The 25872-nt window shown below is 46.1% G+C and overlaps 2 protein-coding genes across 4 annotated transcripts in view; both read left to right on the top strand.

The window, feature by feature from the left end:
- Positions 1–6010: 6010 nt before the first annotated feature.
- Positions 6011–9795, top strand: FAM170B (family with sequence similarity 170 member B). 2 transcript variants are annotated; one of them, XM_070471012.1, is made up of 3 exons: positions 6011–7307; positions 8605–9369; positions 9594–9795. In XM_070471012.1, exons 1-2 carry the CDS (start codon positions 7196–7198, stop codon positions 9360–9362), a joined length of 870 nt encoding a protein of 289 aa, XP_070327113.1. In that variant the 5' UTR covers positions 6011–7195; the 3' UTR covers positions 9363–9369; positions 9594–9795. The 2 variants fall into 2 exon arrangements, with proteins under 2 accessions (XP_070327113.1, XP_070327112.1); XM_070471011.1 differs by having other exon boundaries at positions 6014–7307; positions 8605–9795.
- Positions 9796–25619: 15824 nt separating this feature from the next.
- VSTM4 (V-set and transmembrane domain containing 4) overlaps positions 25620–25872 on the top strand; it is an 81221-nt gene continuing 80968 nt past the window's right edge. For both annotated transcript variants that reach the window (XM_070471010.1, XM_070471009.1), the window contains exon 1: positions 25620–25722. In XM_070471010.1, the coding sequence (XP_070327111.1) occupies positions 25668–25722 (55 nt within the window). In that variant the 5' untranslated portion in view covers positions 25620–25667. The remainder of the gene's footprint in view (positions 25723–25872) is intronic.

Raw genomic sequence — 25872 nt, 5'->3', positions numbered from 1 at the left:
TAATATGCAGATGCTTTTACTCTTCTCTTGTAAATAATAGTAAATAATAAATAATTCACTTATGTTCCCTTCTGAACTTTAGCATATTTATTGAATTTCTGACAACCAGAGTGGACTTGGGACAGCGTTTGAGGAGAGCTGTCTGTCCCTTGTGATGTGAATCAATGCTAATCTCCTTCTCACCCACATTGGCAGGGCTTATCTTTCCTCTCCAGGACTGGTGCCATACTGCCCAGGATGCTGGCTGTTTCAGGTGACAGGTGGTCAGGGGCATTGCTCACTACTTTCTGCCCATTATCTGTGCACTTGTGGGCATGCTACAGCCTAGGGCTGCCTCCTTGACACTGGGGCCCTCCACTTCACCCATCTGGACGTGCTGATCACATGGAGCAGCCTGCCCACCACAGCAAAGCCAAGTGAAATTTCTCCTAAGAAGGCAAGGGTTGTTCAATAATCGAAAAATCAAGCCATGTTAATAGAATGAAGGGATAAAATCATGTCAATAGATACATAAAAAGCATTCTAAAAAATCAATATCGTTTCATAATTGAAGCACTTGGTAAATTAGAATTTGGTGGCTCAGTGGTAAAGAATCCTCCTGCCAATGCAGGAGACATGAATTTGATTCCTAAGTAGGAAAGACCGCCTGGAGAGGGAAATGGCAACCCTCTCCAGTATCCTTGCCTGGGAAACCTAATTGGATAGTGGAGCCTGGTGGGCTACAGTCCATGGGATCACAAAGAGTCGGACACAATTTAGCAACTAAACAATGACAAATTAGGATTAGAAGGGAACTTCCTCAACATGAAAAAGGCCATGTACAAAAACCAGCGACATTGTCAATAGTAAAAGATTTAATGCTTTCCTTGAAGATAAGGAATAAGACAAGAACACCAGCTTTCAATTCAGCAGAATACTCAAGTTCTTGCCAGAACAATTAGGCAAGGGAAAGAAATAAAAGACATCTCACTGGAAAGGAAGAAGTAAAACTATCTCTGTTTGCAAATGACATGATCTTATGTATTAAAATCCTAAAGAATCCACACGTCCACAAAAAAATCTGTTTGAGTAAGCAAATTCAACAAAACTGAATTCTAAAGTTGTATTTCTATACAATAGTAACGAACAATCCAAAAAAGACATTAAGAAAACGGATCCACTTACACAGCATCCAAAAGAATAAAATACGTAGGAATCAATTTTAATCAAGGAAGGCAGGGTTTGTACATTGAAAACACACATACAAACCCCACTGTGGAGGCATCGCTGGAACCAGTCTCATTGCACCGCAGGAGTGCAGCCAGCAGCGGACTGGACAGGTTTTACCTGCTGGCCCCTCATCTTGGCTTTGGGTTCCTTTCTTGGGAAATTTCCTGTTCTCAGGGAAAACACAGCCTGATCCAGCCTTCCTGGAAGTCCTCCCACCTTACTCCCTTACATTCCCGGGAGGTGTGGGACCACCTGCAAGGCTCTGAGTGGCAGGCTGGGGTGGGACAGTGGCTGTTTCCCCTGGAACACCTCTACCTTCCAATAAGTAAGCCCATCAACTTACGAAAAAGAGACACTGTTTCTGAATGACTGGGATAGGAAAAAGACAGTCTTAAGAGAGGAGTCTGCAATAGCCATTCTGACCTTGGGGATAAAAAGAAATCATCCCAGTTCTGCTCCGGCTGTAGATACCTAGGATGTGAGCTGAAGGCTGCACAGGAAGTCAGCCCAATGCGTTTAGAAACTGTGCTATCTCGCTGATGGTCATTAGGGTCCTGGGATCTCCCCTTCCATGCAGAAGCCATGCTTCCAGAAAGTTCTCTCAGAACGAGTTAGCAGCTGATGTCCTCAGTGCTGTATCCGAGGTGGCCTATGGCCAGCACATTTTAGACACAGGGGAGGAAGACCCAGACCTTTCCCCAGAGCTCTCCCTGTGGTTCTCTAAGAACAATCAAGGGGAGGGACCAGCAGCTGGGATCCCAGTGCTCCTGGGTATGTGCATGGCCTTCAGCTGAGATGTCCTTCCTCCCAGCTGAGGTCACCTTTTCAAGGAAACGCAATTTGGAAAGACACTTCTGAATCCCCCAAACTTGTTGAATCTTTGCAGTCTCATGGAGCCAGAGCTGGGGTGGAGGGGCTCTGGGCCAGGCTGGAGCTCTGGGGCACAGCCAGGGATGTGCCTGAGAGGCCCACACGGGTGTGCCCCTCCCTGCTGCCTAATGACAGAGGAGTCCTAGGCTATTTGTGTGGGCGCCCTGAGGTTAAGGTCAAAACCTGGAGACAGCTCCAAACAAACCACGGAGAAGCAGCAGCCTGTTATTAAGTCTGAAGGAAAACAAAAGCAAACGTCCCTTCCCCATTCACTTGGGGAGGCTGAGGGAGAACTCTTCATATCACATTTCTCTGAGGCTGAGTTTTTCCTTACGTGGTCCACTGACTCACTTCTTTTTAAATAGTGACAAGAAGCAACAGAAAATGACCTCAAAAGATGATACTTCTCTACTCTGATCCTCAACTTATCTTCTGGCACTTTCTCTGCAGCATTAGCACAGGCTAAGGTCATAAACAATTCCTGGGAAATTGGCTTTCACTGGAATGAACTCCCAGTCTGGAGCCTGCCCTATACCTAGCAAGCAGCGTCTAAGGCAACTCACCACTTCCCTGTCTCCCTCGGTGTTCAGTCTGACAATAGAAGTTTTTTGAGAGGGGCAGTGACAAGGTGGCCCTAATTTCTAGTTGAAGAGAGGAGTGTTGTCCACTTAAAACACTTACAGCGATGGGCTCAGCCTCAGAAATGTTGCGTCCTGTACACCACCCCGGGGAACGTCAGGCTCCTTGGCCAAGTGGACAGGCTATTTCTGGAGGCTCAATGGCTCAGGATGAATGATCCGATTCTCCCTGTAGCCTAAATTGTGGCACAAGCCCATCTCTAGAGTTAAAAGTGAAGGGAAGCAAGAAGTGGCGTCTCTGTTTCCTGCTGGGGCTGTGGCTGTTTCGCTTCCTGTTAGTTTCTTCTCAGCTGAGAAAGAAAAGGGAGGGGGGCTGAGAAGAGGAGGTTTTGGAAGAAAAGTGGAGACTGGAAAATCTTCCAGGCCTTCTTGATGAGGTTTAAGACTTGCATGTGATGTGTGAAATGAGTTGGCCAGGAGTCAGAGCTCCGAGAAAGTGCTGTGTTGGTCCTTCTGGGGTTTTGCACACCAACCCTGCCGGCTCTGGCGGTGGAGCATGAAGTTCTTGGCGAGGTTGGAGACCCAGCTGGAAAGCTGCGGGGGCTGGGACATTAGGGGGCTGGGTGGGCCTGATCTGTTACCATCCTCCCCTTCCACTCTCCCCCTTCCCCCTGCTCAGGGAGGGCAGGAACCCTGTATGGGTGGCCTCTGATAAGTATCTACTTGGAGCAGAAGACGAGGCTGTGACAGAGAGCCTTCCCATGGCCAGACGCTGCTCAGAGCCCGTGTGAAAAGGAAGGACAGTGGCACATTTTGGTGCAGCTTTGCTCTAAGCATCCCCCCCACCACACCTCGCCCCCGGTAAGCAGACCAAGGGGAAGAGCATCGGGCAGCCTGACAAAGCCGCCCTGCCTCTGGGCTTGAGGGGTCAGCAGTCCATCCTCCTGTCTCCTACCTGTATTTGGAGTCCCAGCCTCCATCTGTAACATGTAGTTAATTGTGTCTCGCTGGTGGGGCTATTGGGAGGGTTAGAAGGAACATACGTAGATTCTGGGGCAATAAAGGAACTGACCCAAGTACCTTTGGAAAATGGTGTTTTCAACTAGAAACCAAATGGCAACCTTCCTCCCAAGTTGTGCTGGGGTTTCCACAGTGATCAGCTGGGCCAGGACAGTACACCGTAGTCCTGCTGCTGCTCAACGAGCCGTCTCACCAGAACATGCATCAACAGAGCATGGAAAATCAGTCTAGTGAATTACTATGGCTGAATAACAGATCACCCCAAACCTTAGTGTGTGAAGCTGCTCATAGTTTCTGAGGGTCAGGAATTCAGGCAGAAGATGGCCGAATTCACAGGTGGTGGCTTTTCCCCGCCCTGACAAGTCTAGGACACCAGTTGGAAGATTCAAAGGCTGGAAGTCAGAATCATCTGATGGCATATTCATTCACATGTCTGGTGGCTGGCTGGGATTTTTGCCAGAACTGTTGGCTGGAACACCTCCATGTGGCCTAGGCTTCCTTACAACGCGGCAGCTGGGTGCAGAGAAGAGTAGAGAGACAGAGAGAACCCAGAGGAAGTGATATTGTTTTCTATGACCTAGCAAAGTCTCCAAGCATCACCCCTCTGCATTCAGTTGCTGGAGGTTGTTACAAAGTCTGCTCTGGTTCAGGAAGAGGGACTCTGTCTCTCAATGGAGGACTGTCAGTTTCACACTGTAAGAAGAGCATGTGAGATGGGAGCACTGATGTGGTCATGTGGGGAAAATACCTCCAGTCACCCATAGCTGCACCTAATCTTCACTTTCCTTAAAGTCACCACTGCTCCCACTGGGATGTGACTGCTTCCTTTGTGCCTCTACATTCATACACAATACAGGCTTGGTTTAGGGTTTTGTGGGGAGGGGTTACATGTTTAGTTTTTACATACGTGGGATTCACTTATCTCTTGCTTTTTTCACTTAACATGAACTTACTTACTAATACATGTAGATCTCTTTATTGCAGTATAGTATACCACAATTTGGTTATGGTGTAATTTATTTAACTACTGCTTTATGTTGATGGATCTTTGACAAGTTTCTTTTTATTTTCTATTATGAATACTACTGTAATAAATATTTCTTGATGTGCTATTTTATTCACTTAGCACAAAATGTGAATGCTTCCCAGGAAGGGATGTTAATTGTTGAGTTGAAAGAGCCCGCTTTTCATTGTAATGGGTGCTACCAAATTTCCCTTGAGAAAGGCAAGCCATGCACTTACAGGTAGAATATAAACATATTCATTTCATTTTGTTCTCACCAGCACTTAACAACTGTCAATCTTTTTAATTCTTGTTTGCCTTGTGGGTGAAAACAATATACTATATAGCATGTGTTTTTAATTTGTCGTTTCCTTCCTAGAGTTAGGTTGAACATCTTTTCATATGTTTATCAGCCATCTGCCCTTCTCCTGGGGATTGCTTATTCATTTCCTTTACTGAACTATTCATTTCAGTTTTACTAAAAAGCAGAGACGTGGAAACTGAAACAGCGAGTTTTTTGTTTTTTTCTTAAGCAATGAAATGAAAAAGATTCTCAATGCTCATGTTGACTGAAAAGCCATCCTATAATAGCAAAAGTTAATTTATATTTTCTTTCTAAATATTTTACATTAGAAAGTAACCCCAGAGTCACATGATATTAGTTTTAGTTGTTTTATATGAGGTAAGGCCAAAGTTGATTTTTTTAAAAGTGAATAAAAATGTTCAGTGTCATTTATTGACCGAGTCTTTTTTTCCCTCCTAGACCTTTATTTACTTCATCTCTTAAAAATTCAAATATTAATACATAACGTGATCTTTTCCTGGACTACCTTTGTCTTCCATTGATCTATTTAATTTTTGTGCTCTTACTGTTTATTTTTATAAGGCAAGTCTCTTGACTTATTAAGGGAGAAAGAATACCGTTACAGTGTTTCCTCTTCCTGCCAGGGAGCTCTGTCTCTTTATAGGTGCAAGTGTGACTCTCCTTCACTCAGTAAAGCTCTGCGGCATTTTTCTTTACATAGTGGTTTCTAGTTTTGGAGAGAATATTCCTAGGTGCTGTCTGTACTGGCGGTGGTTGTGTTGCTTTGGGGATAATTTTCAACCAATCATCTTCTGAGCTGTTGAGAACTTGGGATCCAGAGGAATTGAGTTGGTGAGACTGAGCAGGGGTTGGAGGGATATGAGGAGAAATGTTTTGGGGGAAGTGTGCTCAAGACATCCTGGAGCAGAGAGAGATGGCAAGCTGGAAGAAGTGCCGGAGCGCCTGAGTGTGGAGTGAGGTTTGTGCAGGTGGAGAAGCAGGAGGGGACTCAGAGTTGTGGGATGAGAACCAGCTTGCCTTGGGGCTGCAGGGACCTGAGGTACAGAGAGAAGGCAACTCCTCTAGACAGACTCGCCCTTGTCGGTCCATCCAAATACATCCGACATGTTCGCCCACTATTTATTCATTAATTTGACAATAATCTCTGGAATCCTTGTGAATGTGTCAATGTATTCTACTAGATTCTGGAGATATAATGGGGGAAATGAATGAATGATGTCTCTCTCCTCATGGAGCTGACATTTAAGTAGCAGCAGATGAATGCTTGGAAGTGGTTATGACTGTACACGCACACATCATAGAGTCTAAGGGGAATGGATTCCAGAAGGTTCTGACAGGAGTTGTTTCAGAGACTGCAGAGAAGCGTGAGCCATGTGGGGCCTAGGGGTGGGCACTCCTGGCAGAAGGAAGGGTAGATGCAAAGCCCAGGGGGCAGGAGCATCCCTGATGTGTGCCTGAGTCCCTAGACCTGAGCGAGGGTAAGCAGAGAGCAGGGAGACGTGAGGAGGCACCTGGGTACCCAGGCCCGGAGCGCCAAAAGCCCTCATGAGCCAGCGGTGGGGACTCTGAAGCAGTGAGGAGGAGGCAAGATTTCGGTCACCTGCTGCCGCCAGAGTTCAAGGGAGGCCCACTTTGATGTTGGGTGATGATCGTATGTATGTGAGCGTGTATGCGGTTAAGCGAACATGGTCTGAATTTGTGTGTGTGTGTGAATGTCTGTGTGTTTATGTATGTTTGAGTGTATGTGTGCCTGAGTGATTATGTGTGTCAGCATGAGTGTATGTGTATTCACGTGTGTATAAGTGTCTGCGTGTGTATCTTTAGGCATTCGTGTCTCTGTATATGTACATGTGTTTATATGTGTGTGTGTGTGTGTGTGTGTGTGTGTGTGTGCGTGCGTGCATGCGCAGTTTATGTCTGCGTCTCTGACAATACACAAAGCAGGGACAGTCCTGGAGGGAATGAGATCTTGATGGGGAGCCTCTCCTGGCAGCCTGGCTGGGGCTCTTCCTGGCCACGGGTCACAGAACACACCAAAGTCACTGATGAGGTCACAGAATAAAGCCAGGAGCCTAGTGACCACAGGAACCTAGCAGCCACTCGGGCTGAGGCCAGCGGAGGCTTCAGCACTGGCCGAGCCAACTCTCGCCCAACAGCTGGAGTTGTGTGCCCCCAGGCACTGGGGTCATCATGAAGCAACACTTTTCAGACCGTAGGGGAGAACAGTCACCCATGGACCTGTCCACCCTCAGCCTGGCCAGCCCAGAGTCCATGGAGGAAAGCACAGAAGTGCACCGGGCAGGTCGGTGGAAAGAAAGGGTGTGGCTGGTGTGTCCTTGAGAGGACAGGGGTCCTGGAGGGGAAGGGGAATGGAGGGCAAGGCACCAGGTCACCCCTCAGTGTTGGCACCAAAGTCCTGTGTTGGCCATAAACATGGACCATGGGTTTATTGGGGCCCTGTTGTGAGTACACAAGGTGATTTCAGGAGGTATGAGGGTGACATCCTAAAATGTGAGTCATATATTTGAACTTACTTTGAAAAAACCAGAATTGATGTGCCAATTCTGTGATTTCAGCAATGATATAAAAAGTCCCTTTATAATAAATGGATGAAAGTTAATCCGTAACATCATTTTGAAGTGACCAGGGTAGCACCCAAGGGTCACACTGTCTTTGGGCCAAGGTACTGGCACCAGCTCTATCAATCATTTCAATGCTCTGTGCCTCGGTTTTCTAACTTGTCAAAAATCAGAACAATGCAATTTCTTAGAGTTGTTTGAATACTGAAGGAGTTAAAATATGATAAGCACTTAGTGTTTATATGGTGATGGGATCCAATGAGGGTTTCAAGGAAAGTGTGAGATTCCCCTGGAGGAAGATGAGACATGTCCCACAGGTGCCAAGGGGAAGGTAGGGTTGACTGGTCTGGCCAAAGCACTCCCTCTGCCAGGCTTTATTGAGCTGTGATTCTCATATACAAACCACATCAGTTTTGTGTACAATTTGAAGAATTTTGGCAGGTACACATTTGTTTAACCACTATCAATACCATAACACAGAATATGTTCATCAGCCTCCAAAAGTTCTAGTGACACTTTGCAGTCAGTTCCCCTGCTGCCTTTAGCTCCAGGTAACCCCTGTTCTGTTCTCTCTCCCTACAGTTTTGCCTTTTCTAGAATGTCATCTAAATGGAATCAAATACTCTATGACCTTTTCACCGTAAGTTCTTTCATTTAGCAGAATGCCTTAGGGACTCATCAATGTTTGGCATGCAACAGTAGTTCATTTCTTCTTATCAGTGAAGAAGATTGTGCTGTCCCACAGTCTGTATTCAGGTGGTGGCCCTTTGGGGTTTAGTCAGGGGCTTAGATATTACATTCATACACTATTTGATCTTTGTCATCACATCCATAAGGCGCAGCTACATCTCTACATTTGATCCTTATCATCACCCCAAAAAGAAAGTATATATCATCCTTAATTTATGGGGAAATAGGCACGGAGAGAAAAAGTGCCTGCCTGGGGCCCTCAGAGCTTGCATCCTTTCAGAGACCTGAAGTAGGTTGTGGCACTGATAAAAATGTCCTTCCACTTCCCAGGGCCCGTGAAGAGAGAGCAGCTGTCTCCACGGCCAGGCCCAGCCATTCCCCATGCAGAGAACATCTACTTCTCGGGCAGGGGTCGGGGGATGTTGAGCTGGAGCAGCTCGCCATCATCCCAGTCATCCTCTGAGTACCAGTCCTACTCCCAGTACCAGTCTTGCTATTCCTGCACTTATGGGGACCAGGACGCTGCCCAGCAGAGCATGTGTGCCTTCTACACCCACGTGCAGACTGTGCAGGGTGTGGCTGTGGCCTGGGAGACTGACAGTGGCTTCGAGCCAGTCACCCGACAGCCCCGCATCCACGAAGCTGAGTTCATCAAGAGGCAGAGGCGGAAAGGCTCCTCTTTTGAGATGGCTTCCAATACGGACCTGCGCTGGGAACTGGAAGCCAGCAAGAACAACACCAGCTCAGAGCCAGAGGACACGGAGCTGCTGGCGCCCCTGGAGTGCTGCCTGCAGGAGCTGCGGGACACCCCAGACTGGCTGGTCACCACCAACTACGGGCTGCGGTGTGTGGCCTGCTGCCGGGTCTTCCCCACGCTGGAGGCACTGCTGAAGCACGCCCAGTATGGCATCCAAGAGGGCTTCAGCTGCCAGATCTTTTTTGAGGAGATGCTGGAGAGAAGGAGGGCCCGGGACCAAGGGCAGGAACAAGAGCCAGAGGAGGCGCAAGAGTACGCTTCGGACAACAGTGAATGTCCAAGGCCCCGTGTCAAGCTGCCTTCGTCACAGTCACAGTTGCAGAAGCACTGAGCCGGAGGTATGTGCCCTGCCCTGTCCTCACCTCCGGCACCTCAGTCGCTCCTTCCCCGGCCATCAGGACCAGAGCCACCGGGGCAGGGACAAAGGATGAGGGCCGGGGAAGGAAGCGAGCAGAGTGTAGAGGTGGGAGGGCCGTGAGGACGTCGGGGAAGTCACCCTCCCAAAGGGCACAGCATTTCAACCAGAATCCATTTCAAAACGTGAATCAAGTGTTTCTTACAGTGGATGCAAGACCTGAAAACCCGCAAGCTTGTGGCCACAGGGATTTCTATTTTTGCTGGTGAGTCAAGCAGGTCATGACTCGCAGGAGAGACAACTACAAATGAAACTTCAGCCCTATTTTTTTCATTGTTAGGAACTCATCATAGGCCCTAATTCTATATCTTATTTTATTGGAATTAAACTTGAATAACCCAAAGTTTAAGGCAATGACTAATGGAGTGAATCATGTTATTGGGTTGGACCCACAGGACATTGCCATTTCTGCAGGTTACCCCCTGGCAAGGACATCTTGAGAATGGCAGGTTCCCAGAGGTAGAGATGGGGCTGGATAAGTCCTGCTGACCCTGAGTTCAGATATGTTTTAAAATATTCAGAACTGTTTTAAAATATTGCTGCAAAATTTGCCTTTGCCATTTCATGGGGCTGTATTCTTTCAGGAAAATACTTGGTGGCCCACTGTGTGTTAGGCATGCTGATGGGCATGCAGTCCAAATTGCAGTGAGAGGTAGCTAGGATAGGCAATTGCAAAGGGAAGGGGAGGGCTCCCAGTGGAAGGCTCCCAAACTCATGCTGGTTGATAAGGAAAAAGAGAACTTTCCAAAGAGGTTGATGCTCACAAAGATTTGGAGGACAGGTAGAATTAGTGAGACCAGGAGTTTTCTTCAGATCAACAAAACTAAGAAAGATAGTTTCTAGGAGTGGGTGAGCCTTGTTAATAGTGAGAGCAAGTGGTATAGAGCTGAGGCTAAAGCATTTCCTATCCTTTGTACATTGAGATTGCCGATGGCTATAGGAGAGCAGGGTTGGAGACTGAGGGGGGCAGGAGCCAGACGGGCATGGAGCAGTAGTGAACACACACACACACAAATGCTAGACACAAACATTAGCCATCTCTGCTAGCAAGTTTGTCTAAAAAGGAAACAATGGTAGTTTAGCTGGGCAAAAGGAAACTGCAAAAAGGCAAAGATGGGGAGAGAGAAAGTTTATATGCTAGTGGGAATGATCCAGGGGAGAGGGGGAGGCTGAGAGTGCAAGAAAAATGAGAAAAGAGGAGTCAAGTAAGTGAGAGGAGACTGGATCCTGACCAGATGCAGAGACCAGCCCCTGAAGACAGTCCCTTCATATCCTCTCTCATAGGCACATGGGCAGTTAGGTCACGTAAGACTTGGGAGCCAAAATGACGGAACTTAATTTCTTTTCCTGTGGAAACTGCAAGGAGCTCTTGAGGAATTTTAAGCAAATCAGGTTGGCCTCTGTGAAAGATCTTCTGGTGAGCAGGGTCAAGAATAGATGAGAGCACATCACTGGTGACAAGGGGTGCAGTTGAACAGTTGGAGGCAGGTTGAGTTCACAAGACTTAGGAGCTGGGAATCACAGGTTTGGGTAAGTGTTTGATGAGATGGTGAGAGGAAGTTGTCCACAATGACTTCCAAGTTTTGTGCTTTTCCACCTGTGTGGTTGATGAGTGTAGGTTCTATTTTGGAACACCAAAGGATAAGGTTTGCTGGGATGCCGATGAGCCCACTTTTGAATAAGCTCAGTTTGTAATAGAAACCTTTGGAAGGGAGCTAGTTAGAAGGATCTGGGACTTGGAAGAACGTTAAATGAGATGGAGATAGATTTGTGGTCATCTATGCATGTGTGGTTACTATGGTGCTTTATGTGGCCTAGTGTTAGATGCATTCTCTACAGGTCCCAGTGCAACAGGAGCCGTGGGGTCATTTTGGAACAGATGTCAACCACGGGAATGATATATCAGCACCATTTGCAAGATGTGGCAGGGGCAGAGACAGACTTTCTCAATTCACTTTGAAAGAGGCTAGAGGATCCTCAGGGAGAAAAAAGGGATAGGACAATGGTTCAAACTTTGTCAAGATCTTATCAGAAGAACTATATGGTGTTTGAGGGAGTCTAGTAGGCAGGCGGAGAAGGCAATGGCAACCCACTCCAATACTGGAAAATCCCATGGGCAGAGGAGCCTGGTAGGCTGCAGTCCATGGGGTCGCTAAGAGTCGGACACGACTGAGCGACGTCACTTTCACTTTTCACTTTCATGCATTGGAGAAGGAAATGGCAGCCCACTCCAGTGTTCCTGCCTGGAGAATCCCAGAGACGGCGGAGCCTGGTGGGCTACCATCTATGGGGTCACACAGAGTCGGACACGACTGAAGTGACTTAGCAGCAGCAGCAGCAGTAGGCAGGTGGACTTCCCCAGTGGCTCAGTGGTAAAGAATCTGCCTGCAATGCAGGAGACCTGGGTTTGATCCCTGGATCAGGAAAATCCCCTGGAGGAGGGCATGGCAACCCACTCCAGTACTCTTGCCTAGAAAATCCCATCGACAGAGGAGCATGGCGGGCTGTAGTCCGTAGGGTCGCACAGAGCCAGCCATGACTGACTAAGCAGGAGCGGTAAGCAGGTAGACTCTAAGGACAATCTAGGAGGAAGAAGCTGAGCTAGAGTGAGCACTGGTAAGGAGGAGAACTTTTCTATTTAGAAATGAGTTGCAAAGGAAATAAAATGAGGCATAGTATCTAAGCTCTGGAATTTCAGCTTTTAAAAGACAAGTGTATTTTTGTGTTAAACACAGATATTCTAAGGGCCAAACATTGTTCTAAACACATTACGAATATTAAGTCATGTAATGCTCTCCACAATCCAGTGAGGGGTAGGTCTTATGATTAGTCCTGTCCTATAGGTGAGTAAGCTGAGACCTTGCCAAGGTCATAGGACTGGTTCACAGCGGAATCAGTTTTCATACTCAGCAGCCTGGCTCCAGAGCCTGCACTCTAACCATTACACGGAGAAGCCAAATTTTAACATAAAGACAGATGCAAGGTATTTATAAAAGCAAACATGTCAACTCCACAGGTTGTATTTTCTTTGGATTAAATAGTAGCAGCTGGAGATCAGGGGAAAAATAACGGGTGTTCAGGAAAAACGAAAGACGACAAGAACCACGGGGAAACAAGTTTCTAATGTAGGGGATAACTTTAGCTGACATGGATGAAGGAAGGATGGGACAGAATTTTTCTTAAGATAATGACTTATTTTTAAAACATATCTTAAACTCTGCTCAGGAAAGTATTCATTTGTGGTTTAAACTTACCATTTTGTAGAGACCTGGAACCTCCACCAAACAAGGATCAGGGTGAGTAAGGGGAGCCTTTCCAGAGGATCGTGGGATCTCAAACGTTTTAGATCTTGAACCACTCTACACCCTTTATTTTCCCAGACTATAAACAGAGATGGAGCTGGTTTTATGAAATTTACAGAAATGTGATAACAAAGCCTGATAAAGATGGCGCTGAAAGAGTGAACGCTATATTGATCTCACTTAGAAACACTAAATGATATCAAATCAAATTTATAGTGTGGAAAGAACAATTCACCAAGACATGACTGTAAAGACAAAATTAAATCTAACAATACTTCACATGGAAAGAAGGATCTTATGATAGTTTCAGTAGATATCAAAAAGAAAAATATTTAAAAACCCATATATTTATGGTCAATTGTTTTTCACCTATGGTGCCTAGATAATTCAACTGGGGAAAGAATAATCTTTTCAGCCGAAGCAACTGAATAACTGTATGCAAAAGAATGAAGTTGGTATGGTACCTCATACCATATATAAAAGTTAAAATATAAAAGATCTAAATGTAACAGTTAAAACTATAAAATTCTTAGAGGAAAACAGAGGTGTAAATCTTCATGATCTTGGATTAAGCAGTGATTTCTCTTAGATATGACACCAAAAGCACAAGCAAACAAAAAATATTTAAATTGGACTTCATGAAAGTTAAAAACTTTTGTATTCATAAAATATTATTAAGAAGGTGAAAAACAATCCACAAAATGGGAGAAATAGTTGCATATCACATATCTGATAAAGATCTAGTATTATCCAAAATATATAAAGATTTTTATAGCTTGATAAAAAACAAGCATCCCAATTAAAAAATTGGAAAAATTTGAAAAACATTTCTTCAAAGGAGATATATACAAATGACTAATAAACATATAAAAATATACTCAAATCATTAGTCTTTACAGAAATGCAAACCAAAACTACAGTGACATGCCTATAATAAAAATAAAAATAAAGATATAATAAGAAGCATTGGTGAGGATGTGGAGAAATTGGAACCTCATACATTGCTGGTAGGAATGTAAAATGATTCAGCTACTTCAAAAAATATTCTGGCAGTTCCTCAAAAAGCTAAAAATAAAGTTAGCATATGGCCCAGAGTTCTGATAATTGAAAACAAATGCCCACATAAAAACTTGTGCATGAATATTCATAGCAACATTATTTCTTTTTTTTTCTTTGCAAATAGAAACTCAAGTTTATTTTCAGTCGTTCAAAAATATTAACTGTGGCAACATTATTTCTAATACAAAAAAAGTGAAAATAACCATCTAGTGATGAATGGATAAACACAATTATTCAACCATAAAAAGAATTCAGTACCAATCTATTCTACGACAGGCATGAACCTTGAAGATACTATTCTAAGTGAAAGAAGCTAGACACAAAAGGCTACAAATGCATTGTTCTTTTTATGTGATATTTCCAAACAGGCAAATTTATAGTGATGGAAAGCAGATGATTGCTTGGGATTCAAGGGAAGAAGAGGAATGGGAAGTGATTGCTAATGGATTTGGGGTTTCTTCTTGGGGTGATGAAAGCATTCTTGGACTAGATAGCAGTGGTGATTACACAACTTTGTGAATATCCTATAATACACTGAATTTTATGCTTTAAAAACCTGAATTTTATAGTATGCAAATTATATAGCAATTAAAAATAACAAATACAGCAATAATTCCTATATTATTTTTTGAACTGAGGATAGTAAATTTCTTCAGATGATTGTTGTGGTTTTTCAGTTGCTAAGTATACCCATTCGAACACAGAGTTCCAAAGAATAGCAAGAAGAGATAAGAAAGCCTTCCTTAGTGATCAATGCAAAGAAATAGAGGAAAGTAATAGAATGGGAAAGACTAGAGATCTCTTCAAGAAAATTAGAGATACCAAGGGAACATTTCATGCAAAGATGGGCTCAATAAAGGATAGAAATGGTATGGACCTAATAGAAGCAGAAGATAATACAAAGAGGAAGCAAGAATACAAAGAAGAACTATACAAAAAAGATCTTCATGACCCAGATAACCACGATGGTATGATCACTCACCTAGAGCCAGACATCCTGATACGTGAATTTAAGAGGGCCTTAGGAAGCATTACTATGAATAAAGCTAGTGAAGGTGATGGAATTCCAGTTGAGCTATTTCAAATCTTAAAAGATGATGCTATGAAAGTGCTGCACTCAATATGCCAGCAAATTTGGAAAACTCAGCAATGTCCAGAAGACTAGAAAAGGTCAGTTTTCATTCCAATCCCAAAGAAAGGCAATGCCAAAGAATGTTCACACTACTGCACAATTGCATTCATCTCACATGCTAGTAAAGTAATGCTCAAAATTCTCCAAGCCAGGCTTCAATAGTACATGAACTGTGAACTTCCAAATTTTCAAACTGGATTTAGAAAAGGCAGGGGAACCAGAGAACAAATTGCTAACTTCCATTGGATCATGAAATCAGTTAGAATATGTAATTTATCACAATTTTTATTTAACATTGTTCTGAAAGTTACAATCACTTCACTAAAACATGAAACAGAAATGTTATATATAATGGACAGAAAATTCTGTTCTTTTTTTAGAAAAAGAATATATCTTGGAAGCTCAAATAAATTAAAAAAAAGAGGTAATTGAAAGATTGAGACAAAATGGATATCAAAAATTTTGTGTGTATTAAATGCAACTAATTAAGAAATAACATGGAAAGTTGTCCATTTACTAGATAAATAGAAATTCATGGAAATACTGCAGGTGCAATGAAATATCAGTGATTATTTCCAGTTGATTATTGTCGGTAAGTTTTAGTTTTCCTGTAACATGCATTATTCTTTGTTTTCTATTTGAGGAAGTATGGATTTTATAATAAAAAGGCAATAAAACGTTTAATCAAACATTACCTGAGGTTAGAAGTGACACAAGGGTCCTTCAGCCTCCACATTTGTGGCCTACAGACCACACTTTCAAAAGCCCAGCTCTTGACATCTTAAACTTTGGCTCTTCTGAATTAAATTAGCTTTGATTTTTAAGAGCACATTATAATGAATGAGGAGAATGCAGCCAACTCATAAGAGTTAAATTGCAAAGTTCTTTTTGTGGTGTGTTGTCATTTCTGATAAAGGTTGAGAGCTGTGAGTGAGAGAGGGAGATCTTGAGAGAAAACTGGTGGGAGGTCAACTGAGAGAAAGGGTGAAAGAGAGAGAAACTGGGAAGAGAAGATCATGAAGGTGGGGCTCTGCAGGGAAAGAAGGGGAAGGCATTGCAGCAGGATAAGGGAAAAATGAGGAAGCTGGAGAATGGGGAGAGAAAGAGGAAGAGAGAAATGGCAGATGCTAAGAAGGATGCACTGACAGGGGAATGTGACATCACCAAGGTGGTCCAGGTATGAGGCTGGTGGGAGAGGATGACGGTCCATCGCAGATGGTGGAATCCTGTCTGACCTTTCCATGGGAGTCTCTGAGGTGTTCAGTTATGGATGCTGTCATGGGTTGAATTGTGTCCTTTGCTTCCAAATTTCAAGGTCAAAGTCCTAACCTCTAGAACCTCAGAATGTGATCTTACTTGGAGATAAGACCTTTAAAGGAGTAAGTAAAATGAGGTCATTATTAGCATCTAATGGACCTAATCCATTGTGACTGATGTCTTTATAAAAGGAGGAGATTAGGACACAGATATTCCAGAAGAAAGACCACATGAAGATACAGAGAGAAGACAACCATCTGCAAGCCAATGAGGCAGGTTTCAGAAGACCCTTGAACTTGTCCTCCAAAACTGGGAGATGATACATGTCTGCTGTCCAGACCCCCTGGTCTGACTGTCTTGTCAAGGCAGCCCTGACAAATGACTACAGATGCTGAAGGACAAGGGCCAGAGCCAGGCATGTAGGTCCGTGTTTCTGGTGGGAAGCCTTCTGGGTCCCAGGTCCTCAGGAGAGTGAGTACACAGTGAGTGCTCAATCAGTACTTGTTGATTTATATATCCAGAATGGCATGAAGGCATCTGAAATCAAGAGGTTGACTTTTGGCAAATGCAGAGTGGCTTACTGGTCCTGAGCATGCAGAGTGCTTTGGGCTGGGGTTGGAGGGATTCTGGCATGTGAGTATGTGGTGGCCTGGAGTTGGTTAAGAGAATACAGTATGTTCCCTTCCTTTCTATTCTAAGCCTCTACTACTCCCCCTTTCAGGGAGGCAGACTGGAAAGCCCCACCTAGAAATGAGCTGGGTCAGGGCTGATGAGAGGACCAGGACATGCTGAGCTGTTGGGAAGAAGGAACAAGCAGTTCATGAAAATGCCATGGTGACAAGAGCATGTGTGTGTACACACATGTGTGTGCGGGTGGGTATGGATGAGTGTGATGGGGTGTGTATGTATGTGTGCACATGGTATGTGCCTCTCTGCCCTGGCTGGGGTGGAGCACAAGGACTTAGAAAGAAGGTCCATGAATGATGCTCTAATGGGCTTGTTGGGGCTTACTGATGCTTTGTTGCTGGACTTCCTGCAGCCCCTCCCAGAGCACACCCAGGAACTACTGTGCCAGTTACCATCATCTTAGGAGGAGAGAGAGAGAATTACTGACAGCACTATTTTTGCAAACTTGAATACTATTCTTTCAAAGGCCAAGAACATTCTTACCAGGCCCACACTGACCTATTTTTTTGCTGCTTACACAATGACTTAAATAACAAATATTCTAGTTTATAGTTCCTTGATAACTCTAAAATAAAAACAAATTTATACATTAAATACAAAGCAATTACACCAGCAATAAAACTCAAATTGACAACTTTAGTTTTATGTCACTGTTGAGCTTGGTGCTTGCAAAACCAAGTTGCCTCCTAAGTGAGTATGGGATTGAATGCAAGGCAGATTCTTCTGGGGCTGATGGGTCCTAACTGTAGCATAGTAAGATGACAATCTCCCAGTGTGGACAGTATGTAAAGCTGTATCATCTAAGGTCACCCTGGTTGCCAACCTACATGCAAACAAGGGCACAGAAATCACATGCCACAAAATGTTTATAAAGTGTGTAAGCAGAAAACCCATGTGCTTTGAATTTTTGTCCTAAAGTTCCAAGAATTCCATTAGGGAGCATGAGGAGGCCTGGAACCCTGATTGAGAAATGAAACCAAGGAGCACTCATGTGGAATACTACTCATTTATTCCACAGACACTCACCCACTCCTTCCTCCACAGCCAGGGCCTGGGCTCAAGCAGGAAGGACACTGAGATGATTGATGGCCAGCGTCTGGTCTTGGGGATCAGAGGGTCCAGTAGGCACATTTACGATGCTGTGTGTAGAGGTTTGTATAGCAAAGTGTGGGAGCTCTCAAGAGGGGAACTAACTCAGTCTTCGGGGCTTGGAAGTCTTCCTGGAAGAGGTAGTTACCTCTTCAAGCAGAGTGTTAAGAGGATAGAAGCCCAGCACCTCCTTGATGAGGCAATTAGTCCAGATATCCCAAACTGAGATAAGACTGGGACTCTGAACTTCTAGAACAAAGGCTATAAAGAGTGAAAAGGTTTGTTTTGTCCTCTAGAGCCCTGGCTCCTTTGTCCCCACAATCTTCTCTTTAGGCAATTAATGGTTCAGCAATTTCATCATCAGAGAGCCATTCACTGATTAAGACTTGTCCTTCTCTATTTTAATAATAATATCCTTGGAAAGCTCACATACTAATTTAAGTCTCTTACATGAATTAATTCATCAGTTAGCTATAGAGGAAGCCCCTGAGGGAATGGAAATGGAGTTAGGGCGTGACCACGGAGAAGAGTTAGGACCAGATCTCAAAACTCACCTGTGGAGGGGTGGCGGGTACTGGGAAGAGGGAAACATACCCTGAAGATTTCTTATCTCTCATCCATCCGTGTGCGGAGTGCGGTACATGTGTGTGTGCCCTTGGGGGAGTGAGTGGGACATTTTCTCACTCAAAAAGAGGTTACTCTGGATACTGCACAAAGCACTAGCTTCCTGCATCTTGTCCTCATCTGGAGAGGAAGGCTGGGAGGAGCAACCCGGCCTGGCTGTGATGGAGGCTGAGCTATCAGCCAGGCTTCCCTTTTGACCAGCCCTGCCTCTATTTGGGCCAATGTTCAGGAGGCAGCTGAGCAGTCCTGTCTCTGAATTTCCTGGCCCAGGGGTGCTGAGAGCTGGACTCAGCACTCCTCTGCAGAAGCAGAGAAAAGCCAGACTGGCGGTGAGAGACTCGGCTTGGAGATGCCTAGTCTGAGAGCAGCATACTGACCTGTAGCTGATGGAAGACAATCAACAGCCAGATTGAACTTGGACATGACTCTGAGTCCTGTGCACAGTCTTCCTACAAACTCCAGAAGCTTGCGCTTGCCTGAGTCAGTGATCTCCCATCACTCTCTCTTGTTTCTCATGTGGGCATGGTTGGCATTTTGTGTGCACTGTTATTTCCCTTGCAGGACTGCCCACTGCAATCTAGGGCATTCATGTCGGGGTCTCTGCATGTTAGTTGTTCATCCACCCCTCAAATCATTGTGACAATCAAAACTGTTCCACACATTTCCAAAAACCCCTAGGGGGGGTCCACGCTGCCCACTGAAGGCTGTTTCTCTAAGGACAGGCTCTGCCAGCCTTGAGCACTGATCCTTCCTTGTTTGATTAAACACAAAGTAATAAGTACCCACAGCACATAGTGAAGGTGGAGCAAGGAGACCAGGATGGGTTCATCAAAGGGGGGCTGATGGAGCACAGAAGTGGGTGGGTGCCGGTATGAAAGCTGCTCCTAGCTCTGGATTGCTGTGGTCCAAGAAAGGCTGCTATTTAGAACAAATGTATGGACACCAAGTGGGGAAAAGTGAAGTGAGATGAACTGGCAGATTAGGAATGACATATATATAGCATTTCCTCCTCTGGGGGATCTTCGCAAACCAAGGATTGAACCCAGGCCTCCTGCATTGGCAGGCAGATTCTTTTACCATCTGGGCCACCAGGGAAGCCCATATATATAGGTTTCCCTGGTATCTCAGATGGTAAAGCGTCTGCCTACAACACAGGAGACCAGGGTTCGATCCCTGGGTCAGGAAGGTTCCCTGGAGAAGGAGATGGCAACCCACTCCAGTACTCTTGCCTGGAAAATCCCATGGACAGAGGAGCCTGGTAGGCTGCAGTCCATGGGGTCGCAAAGAGTCAGACATGACTGAGCAACTGCACACACATACACATGTATAAAACAGAAAATTAATGAAAGCCTACTCTTTAGCACAGAGAATTCCACTCTATGCTCTGTGGTGACAAAGAGGGGATATATGTATACATATTGCTGACTCTGCTGGACAGTAGAAACTAACATAGCATTGTGAAGCAATTGAACACCAATAAAAAAGGCCGCTATCCACGGACGTCTGAGTGTGTGAGAGGAAAGAAGTATCTCCTGCTAGACTCTTCGTTTTTCAATCCCAGGTTAGGGTGAGGGATGTTCTTGGTTCTTTTGTTACTTTTGTTTTGGGATTAGCCATCCTTCTCCTTGCTAGCTGACCTTGGTGACTGAGTCTCCAGTCTCCTGGCTCCCTACTCCCATCTCTATTTCTTAGCTTCCTTTATCTGCTCCCTCACTGTCTGCCTTCTTCTCCCCTCCTCCTCCCTTCTTCCCTACTTTTATGGGTTGAATTGAATCTTTCCCAGAATTCACATGCTGAAGTCCTAAACCTTGGCATCACAGAAAGTGACTGTATTTGGAAATGGGCCCTTTAAGGAAGTAGTTAAATTAAAATAAGGTCATTAGGCTGGGCCCTAATCCCATATAACTGGTGCCCTTATAAGAAGAGAAGATTAGGACCCAGACACACAGGGAAGAAACAGCAGGTGAAGACACAGGGGGAACATGCCCATACACAGCCGAAGAGAGAAGCTCCAGAGGAAACCAAACATGCTGAGACCTTGATCTCAGGTTTTTAGCTTCCAGAACGGTTAGAACAATTTACTTCTGTGCTTTAGGTCCCTCAGTTTGTGGCTCTTTGTTATGGGAGCCTGAGAAACAGCTTCCTTTCTCCATTTACTAATGCACCCATGTACCCCTGAGATGTTTACTGATGGCCCACCATGCACTGGGCACCATGCAAGAATGTGCTTTCTAGAGCTCAGCACTCAGCCCTTCTCTTGTCTCAGATCCTGGACAATGACATTGGTTTCCAAGGCATCTCGTATTGGCTTGAGGTTGCGTCAATTGTCTTTCCTTTTTCTGTACCCTTGTTGTGAGTCACAGACTCTAAAATTCCACATTTCCCTTGGATTACTGTCAGTAATACTGGGGATATTAGACTCAATGAAGTCCCTGCTTCCAAACCTAGTGGAGCCCTCTCTGTGATGCCTGGAGGACCCTTGAGACAACTCCCCTCCTTCACTGACGTCACCCACCATCGTTGGGATGAAGTACAAACTCCTGGATCTGGCATTCACTGGCCTCTAGGGCCTTGTTCCTGCCTGCACCTCCATCCACATCTCACTCCCCAGGTGCAACTGGTCTATTAAGCTCTCAGGAGCCACCTGCAAGACTTGAAATGTCTGTCTTAATTTGTTGTTATTATTTTAATATCTTTGGCCGATAACATGTGGGAGCTTAGTTCCTTGACCACAGATTGAACCCATGTCCCTTGCAGCAGAAGTGCTGATGTCCCTCCTGTGATCTTCAGTCACTGTGCTTTGGCAATCTGTTCCCTCCTCTGGAACAGTCCCTTACCCTCTGCTGGTGGAACTCTCCCAGGATACTAGGAGATTCAGTTCAAGGGCTGCTTTCACTGTTGAGGTTTCCAGCAAGACGAGGAAGAGGACGCAGGCATGGCCTCTGTTGTGATCAGTGATACAGATGACCTGTCCAGTTCCTAAATCTGCCTTCATTCCAATCTCTTCTATCTGGAGCCTTCTAGAATCTGCTGCTTCTGCTGCTAAGTCACTTCAGTCGTGTCTGACTCTGTGCGACCCCATAGATGACAGCCCACCAGACTCCTCTGTCCCTGGGATTCTCCAGGTAAGAATACTGGAGTGGGTTGCCATTTCCTTCTCCAATGCATGCATGCATGCTAAGTCGCTTCAGTCATGTCCGACTCTGTGCGACCCTGTGGACAGCAGCCCACCAGGTTCCTCTGTCCACAGGATACTCTAGGCAAGAAGACTGGAGTGGGTTGCCATTTCCTTCTCCAGTTCTAGAACCTAGGGGTCATTTTTTTTTTTTTCTTCCTGCATCCAACCAGACTGCAGAGCCTGACAATCAAACTAACAATCACTGCTAAGGTCAAGGAATGACCTGAATTTATATCTTACAGCTTGGTTTGGAGAAGCTCTTTCTATCTAGATGTACTGTCAGCCTTATAGCTTCACATCTCCTTACCTTTAGGGAAAAACCAGTGCATTTCCCACCCCTTCCCTGTTTGTGCAGGGGAAAGCTGCTGTAATTTCTGTCCAAATTCCACCATTGCTGGCTCAAGACTTCTTCTTCTGATTGGACAGATGCGTCCTCTGTAACCACGATCTCTTCTTTCCTATCCTCTCTCTCATCAGTCACAGCTGAAACCTCTTTTGTCCAAAGTCTACTCTTTGTTCACTCCCTATTGGTGATTATTCAAGCATGCAACTAAGTGCTTTTGGCTCCAAAATGCCTGTGAACAGCAAGAAGGAGGAGATCTTAAAAATTACTTGTGTAAATCCAGAGTGAAAAAGCAACACAGAAATCCGCTGAGCATCTTAAATGGGGGTGTTTACTTTCCCTTGATGCTTTTAGTTTAAGAATATACTTGCTATACACAAAGTCAAACTGATTATAAAACCATGCCATCCTCTTTCATCTCAGACCAGGTTTTAGCAGACAACTGAATAACGGAAGAAGAAAAGGAGACCTCCACTTCGTAGCCTGCCACGTAATTTATTTTAAGGGCACTTGGATTTCTAAGATTCTTTCAGTAGTGACTGGTATAGATTCAGGATTAGTTGAGTAGGGCCTCTGCATAGCTTAGAGTCCACAGGGACCTGGATCAACTTCAGAACAGTCTGAATACTCATCCAGAAACCCCAGACAGAGGGATTTTTAGAAGAGATAACTTTTAAAAATAATTGGATTGCATTATTCTTCTAATTCAGAACACAGACCTGATGGAGCCAGGAGTTGGACAAGTAAGTTGGTGGAGGGTTTTCAAATTGTCTTAAGGTTGTGAGTGAGTTAGCAGGCAGCATGGCACCCCACTCCAGTACTCTTGCCTGGAAAATCCCATGGACAGAGGAGCCTGGTAGGCTGCAGTCCATGGGGTCGCTAAGAGTCGGACACGACTGAGCGACTTCACTTTCATTTTTCACTTTCATGCATTGGAGAAGGAAATGGCAACCCACTCCAGTATTCTTGCCTGGAGAGTCCCAGGGACGGGGGAGCCTGGTGGGCTGCTGTCTATGGGGTTGCACAGAGTCGGACACGACTGAAGTGACTTAGCAGCAGCAGGTGAAGGGAAGTATCGGGAAGGCCTTTGCTATTGTATCCAGAATAACTGAAATCCTGAATCTCATCTGGGTCATTGATGGTGTCTGCCCTGGAGACTGGGTGTGTTTCCCTGTTCCTATGTCATGCAGCAAAGGTCGAGATAGTCTGGTAGATTATTTCAGAAGCTGAAAAGGACTGGGAGAGCACACAGCTGAAAAGAGAATACTGTTAGGTGTCGCAGAACTATAAGAAAAGCACTTTTCAGCCCCTAAATCTCCAGCACAACATCAATTTTGGCAAAGAGAAAGCAAGGCAAAGGGTGGGCCCTTAAGTCTGATTCTGGATTGAATATCTGCTCACTTCTGCAGGGAAAGGTATTTAGAAATGATACTAAAGTGATAATTGGCTCCCCTGAGTGTGTCCCACCTGTGTGAAGGGCTCCTTCTACTTTCCACCCACAGAGAGTGAATCGCGAGCACAAAGGTTGAGGTGGGAGGTCACAGAGGATACCACACAGTCCTGCCACTTCCTTAGCTTCCTGCCCACATGTACTCATGCCGACATGCCATTTTACATATGTCACTATCATCCGGACAATGAGGTTCAGAGAGGTTATGTTGCCCAAGGACCCACAAGTGGTACGCAGGGTGGGATGCTGGTCAGCTTTCAGAATCAGCATTCCTCCTCTGGCATCCTTTCCCCTGTCTCACCAAGCACTGTCTTCCACAGTCAGAATCCAAGTTCTCCATCCAGACGCTCTGTGGCCCAAGAGCCCTGGATAGGAGACCTCTTTGAGCCTAAGTTTACTAACCTATAATATGGAGCCTGGGACCCCACAGGGGTGGGGTGTGAGGTTTAGTTGCTCTTACATGCCAAGTGGTTTCCAAGCTCTGATCTGGAAGTCTCCCAGAAATGTCTGTATTCCTGGGTTGTAGGATCCCGTTTGACACTAGCTCTTGCCCTCACTTCTTGTCCTTGGCATCAGACTCAGCAACCTTGCAGCCAGTTCCCCATGGACTCCTCAGTTCTGTCACCACCTGGTGAGAAGAGGTGGGGCTGCTCCCTCCAGTCAGGCTGCCTGGATGGTCAGCCCAGTCCCTGCAGAGCCCTGCTCCTTTTGAGGGTCCTCAGCTACAAGAGTCCTATGGGTTCTCGGCCCTAGGACCCCAGGGAATACCTGGCGTTTGGAGACATCAGAAGTGCTGTGCACCCACTGGCGGGGGCTGCAGGGTGGGCTTGTCCTCTGGGACATGACCTGGGCTCAAAACAGCCTGTGGGCACTGCCGCCTCTGTCCCATGCCTTCCCCACCCTCATTCGCTGCTCTTAGAGGGAAGGAGACGGGGGCCATGTTCTCTTCTTCCTTCAGGGACCCCACTCCAAACTAGGGTCTACCTTTTCTGGAACCTCACAAAGCCCTCCTTTGACAGACACATGCTAAACATATCTAACACACATTTTCTTTGCTCCAGAAGTGCTGGACTAACACATCAGTCAGGCTCTGGCCCCAAATTTAGAAGCATGGGGAAGAGACCAGGCACTGACTCAGGGTGAGATGGGCTGAATGGCCCTTCTCACCACATCCTGGCCGTGTGACCAGTAACAGCCCTTTCATCTCCCTGCCTCTGCTTCCTTATCTGCAGCAATAATAGTAAAGACAGGTGACATTCACAGGTCCGGGACCAGGTATACATACAACGCCTTAACTGGAACTGTCTTACTTGATCTGAAGCACCCAGTGGGGGACATGCCCATTTTCTCATTGTACAGATGCAGGAAACTGAGGCACATGGAGGTTGAAGAGCTGTCCCAGGGTCTCAGCGGCAGGATTTAGTGACATACTGCAGAGTATCTAGCCAATGTCTGTGGCTGGAGGCACCCTAAGCGGTCATCACAGTTTATAGTGCCTGCACACTCTGAACTTATGTGTATGAACCTTCTCAATTTTCCAAGCATCCCCGTGCATGACATCCCCCCACCCTCATTCGAATTCAGCTGCTCCTTGGCTCCCAAAGGTCTCTGTGTAGAGACCTCAGGAGGTTCGCTGGGCAACAGGTTAGCCTTAGGTCCAAGAAATCCCCACATTTGGTAGTTGCCCCCCATCTTTCACCCAAGCTCCAAGACACCGTCCCCGTAGCAATAACTGGCCTGTGATGCAAAACTGACCTTCAATATCATTGCAGTTACGTATGCCCCGTTTCCGACCCATTGCCTCCCAGAACCTCAGTGTTCACATCTGTGAAATGGGAGTGGTGAAATGAGCCGCCTGCAGGTTTTGGTAGAGGATCGCTGGCGGCGGCCTCGCCCTTGCCCTCAGCCCAGAAGTCCTGGCCGGGCGTAGGGGCAGGCGGCCGGAGGGGCGGGGGCGGGGGCGGGGGCCGGGGCCGGAGCCGGGCGGGGGGCGGGCGCGGGGCGGGCTGCGCGGCGGCGGGGTCGGGGGAGGAGTGGGGGGCGGGTGGCGGGCAGGCGGTGGCGCTGCTCCCGCGTCACAGCGCCGGGCGCGGTGGGGAGATGCGGCTCCTGGCGCTGGCGGTGGCCGTGCTGCTGGCGCGGGCTCCGGCCCCGGGTAAGCGCGGCGGGTCCGGGTGGCTTGGGGACCCTGGGGTGGGGCTCGGGTGGCGGGTCCCGGGGAGGCCGGGGCTGGGGACTTGGGACTCGGGCCTGGCCGGGAGGCCCTGACGCCTCCGGGCCGCCCCCTCCCGGTCTCCGTCGGCGC

Source organism: Odocoileus virginianus, chromosome 7 (genome assembly GCF_023699985.2).
Source record: "Odocoileus virginianus isolate 20LAN1187 ecotype Illinois chromosome 7, Ovbor_1.2, whole genome shotgun sequence".
Taxonomy (NCBI): domain Eukaryota; kingdom Metazoa; phylum Chordata; class Mammalia; order Artiodactyla; family Cervidae; genus Odocoileus; species Odocoileus virginianus.
This window is presented reverse-complemented; position numbering and strand designations above follow the sequence as displayed.

Excerpts from the sequence above, each read along its gene's own strand:
- FAM170B (XM_070471012.1), top strand. The coding sequence starts at position 7,196 with ATGAAGCAACACTTTTCAGACCGTAGGGGAGAACAGTCACCCATGGAC. Across the intron at positions 7,308-8,604 it reads CACAGAAGTGCACCGGGCAG|GGCCCGTGAAGAGAGAGCAG; the intron begins GTCGGTGGAAAG and ends TCCACTTCCCAG.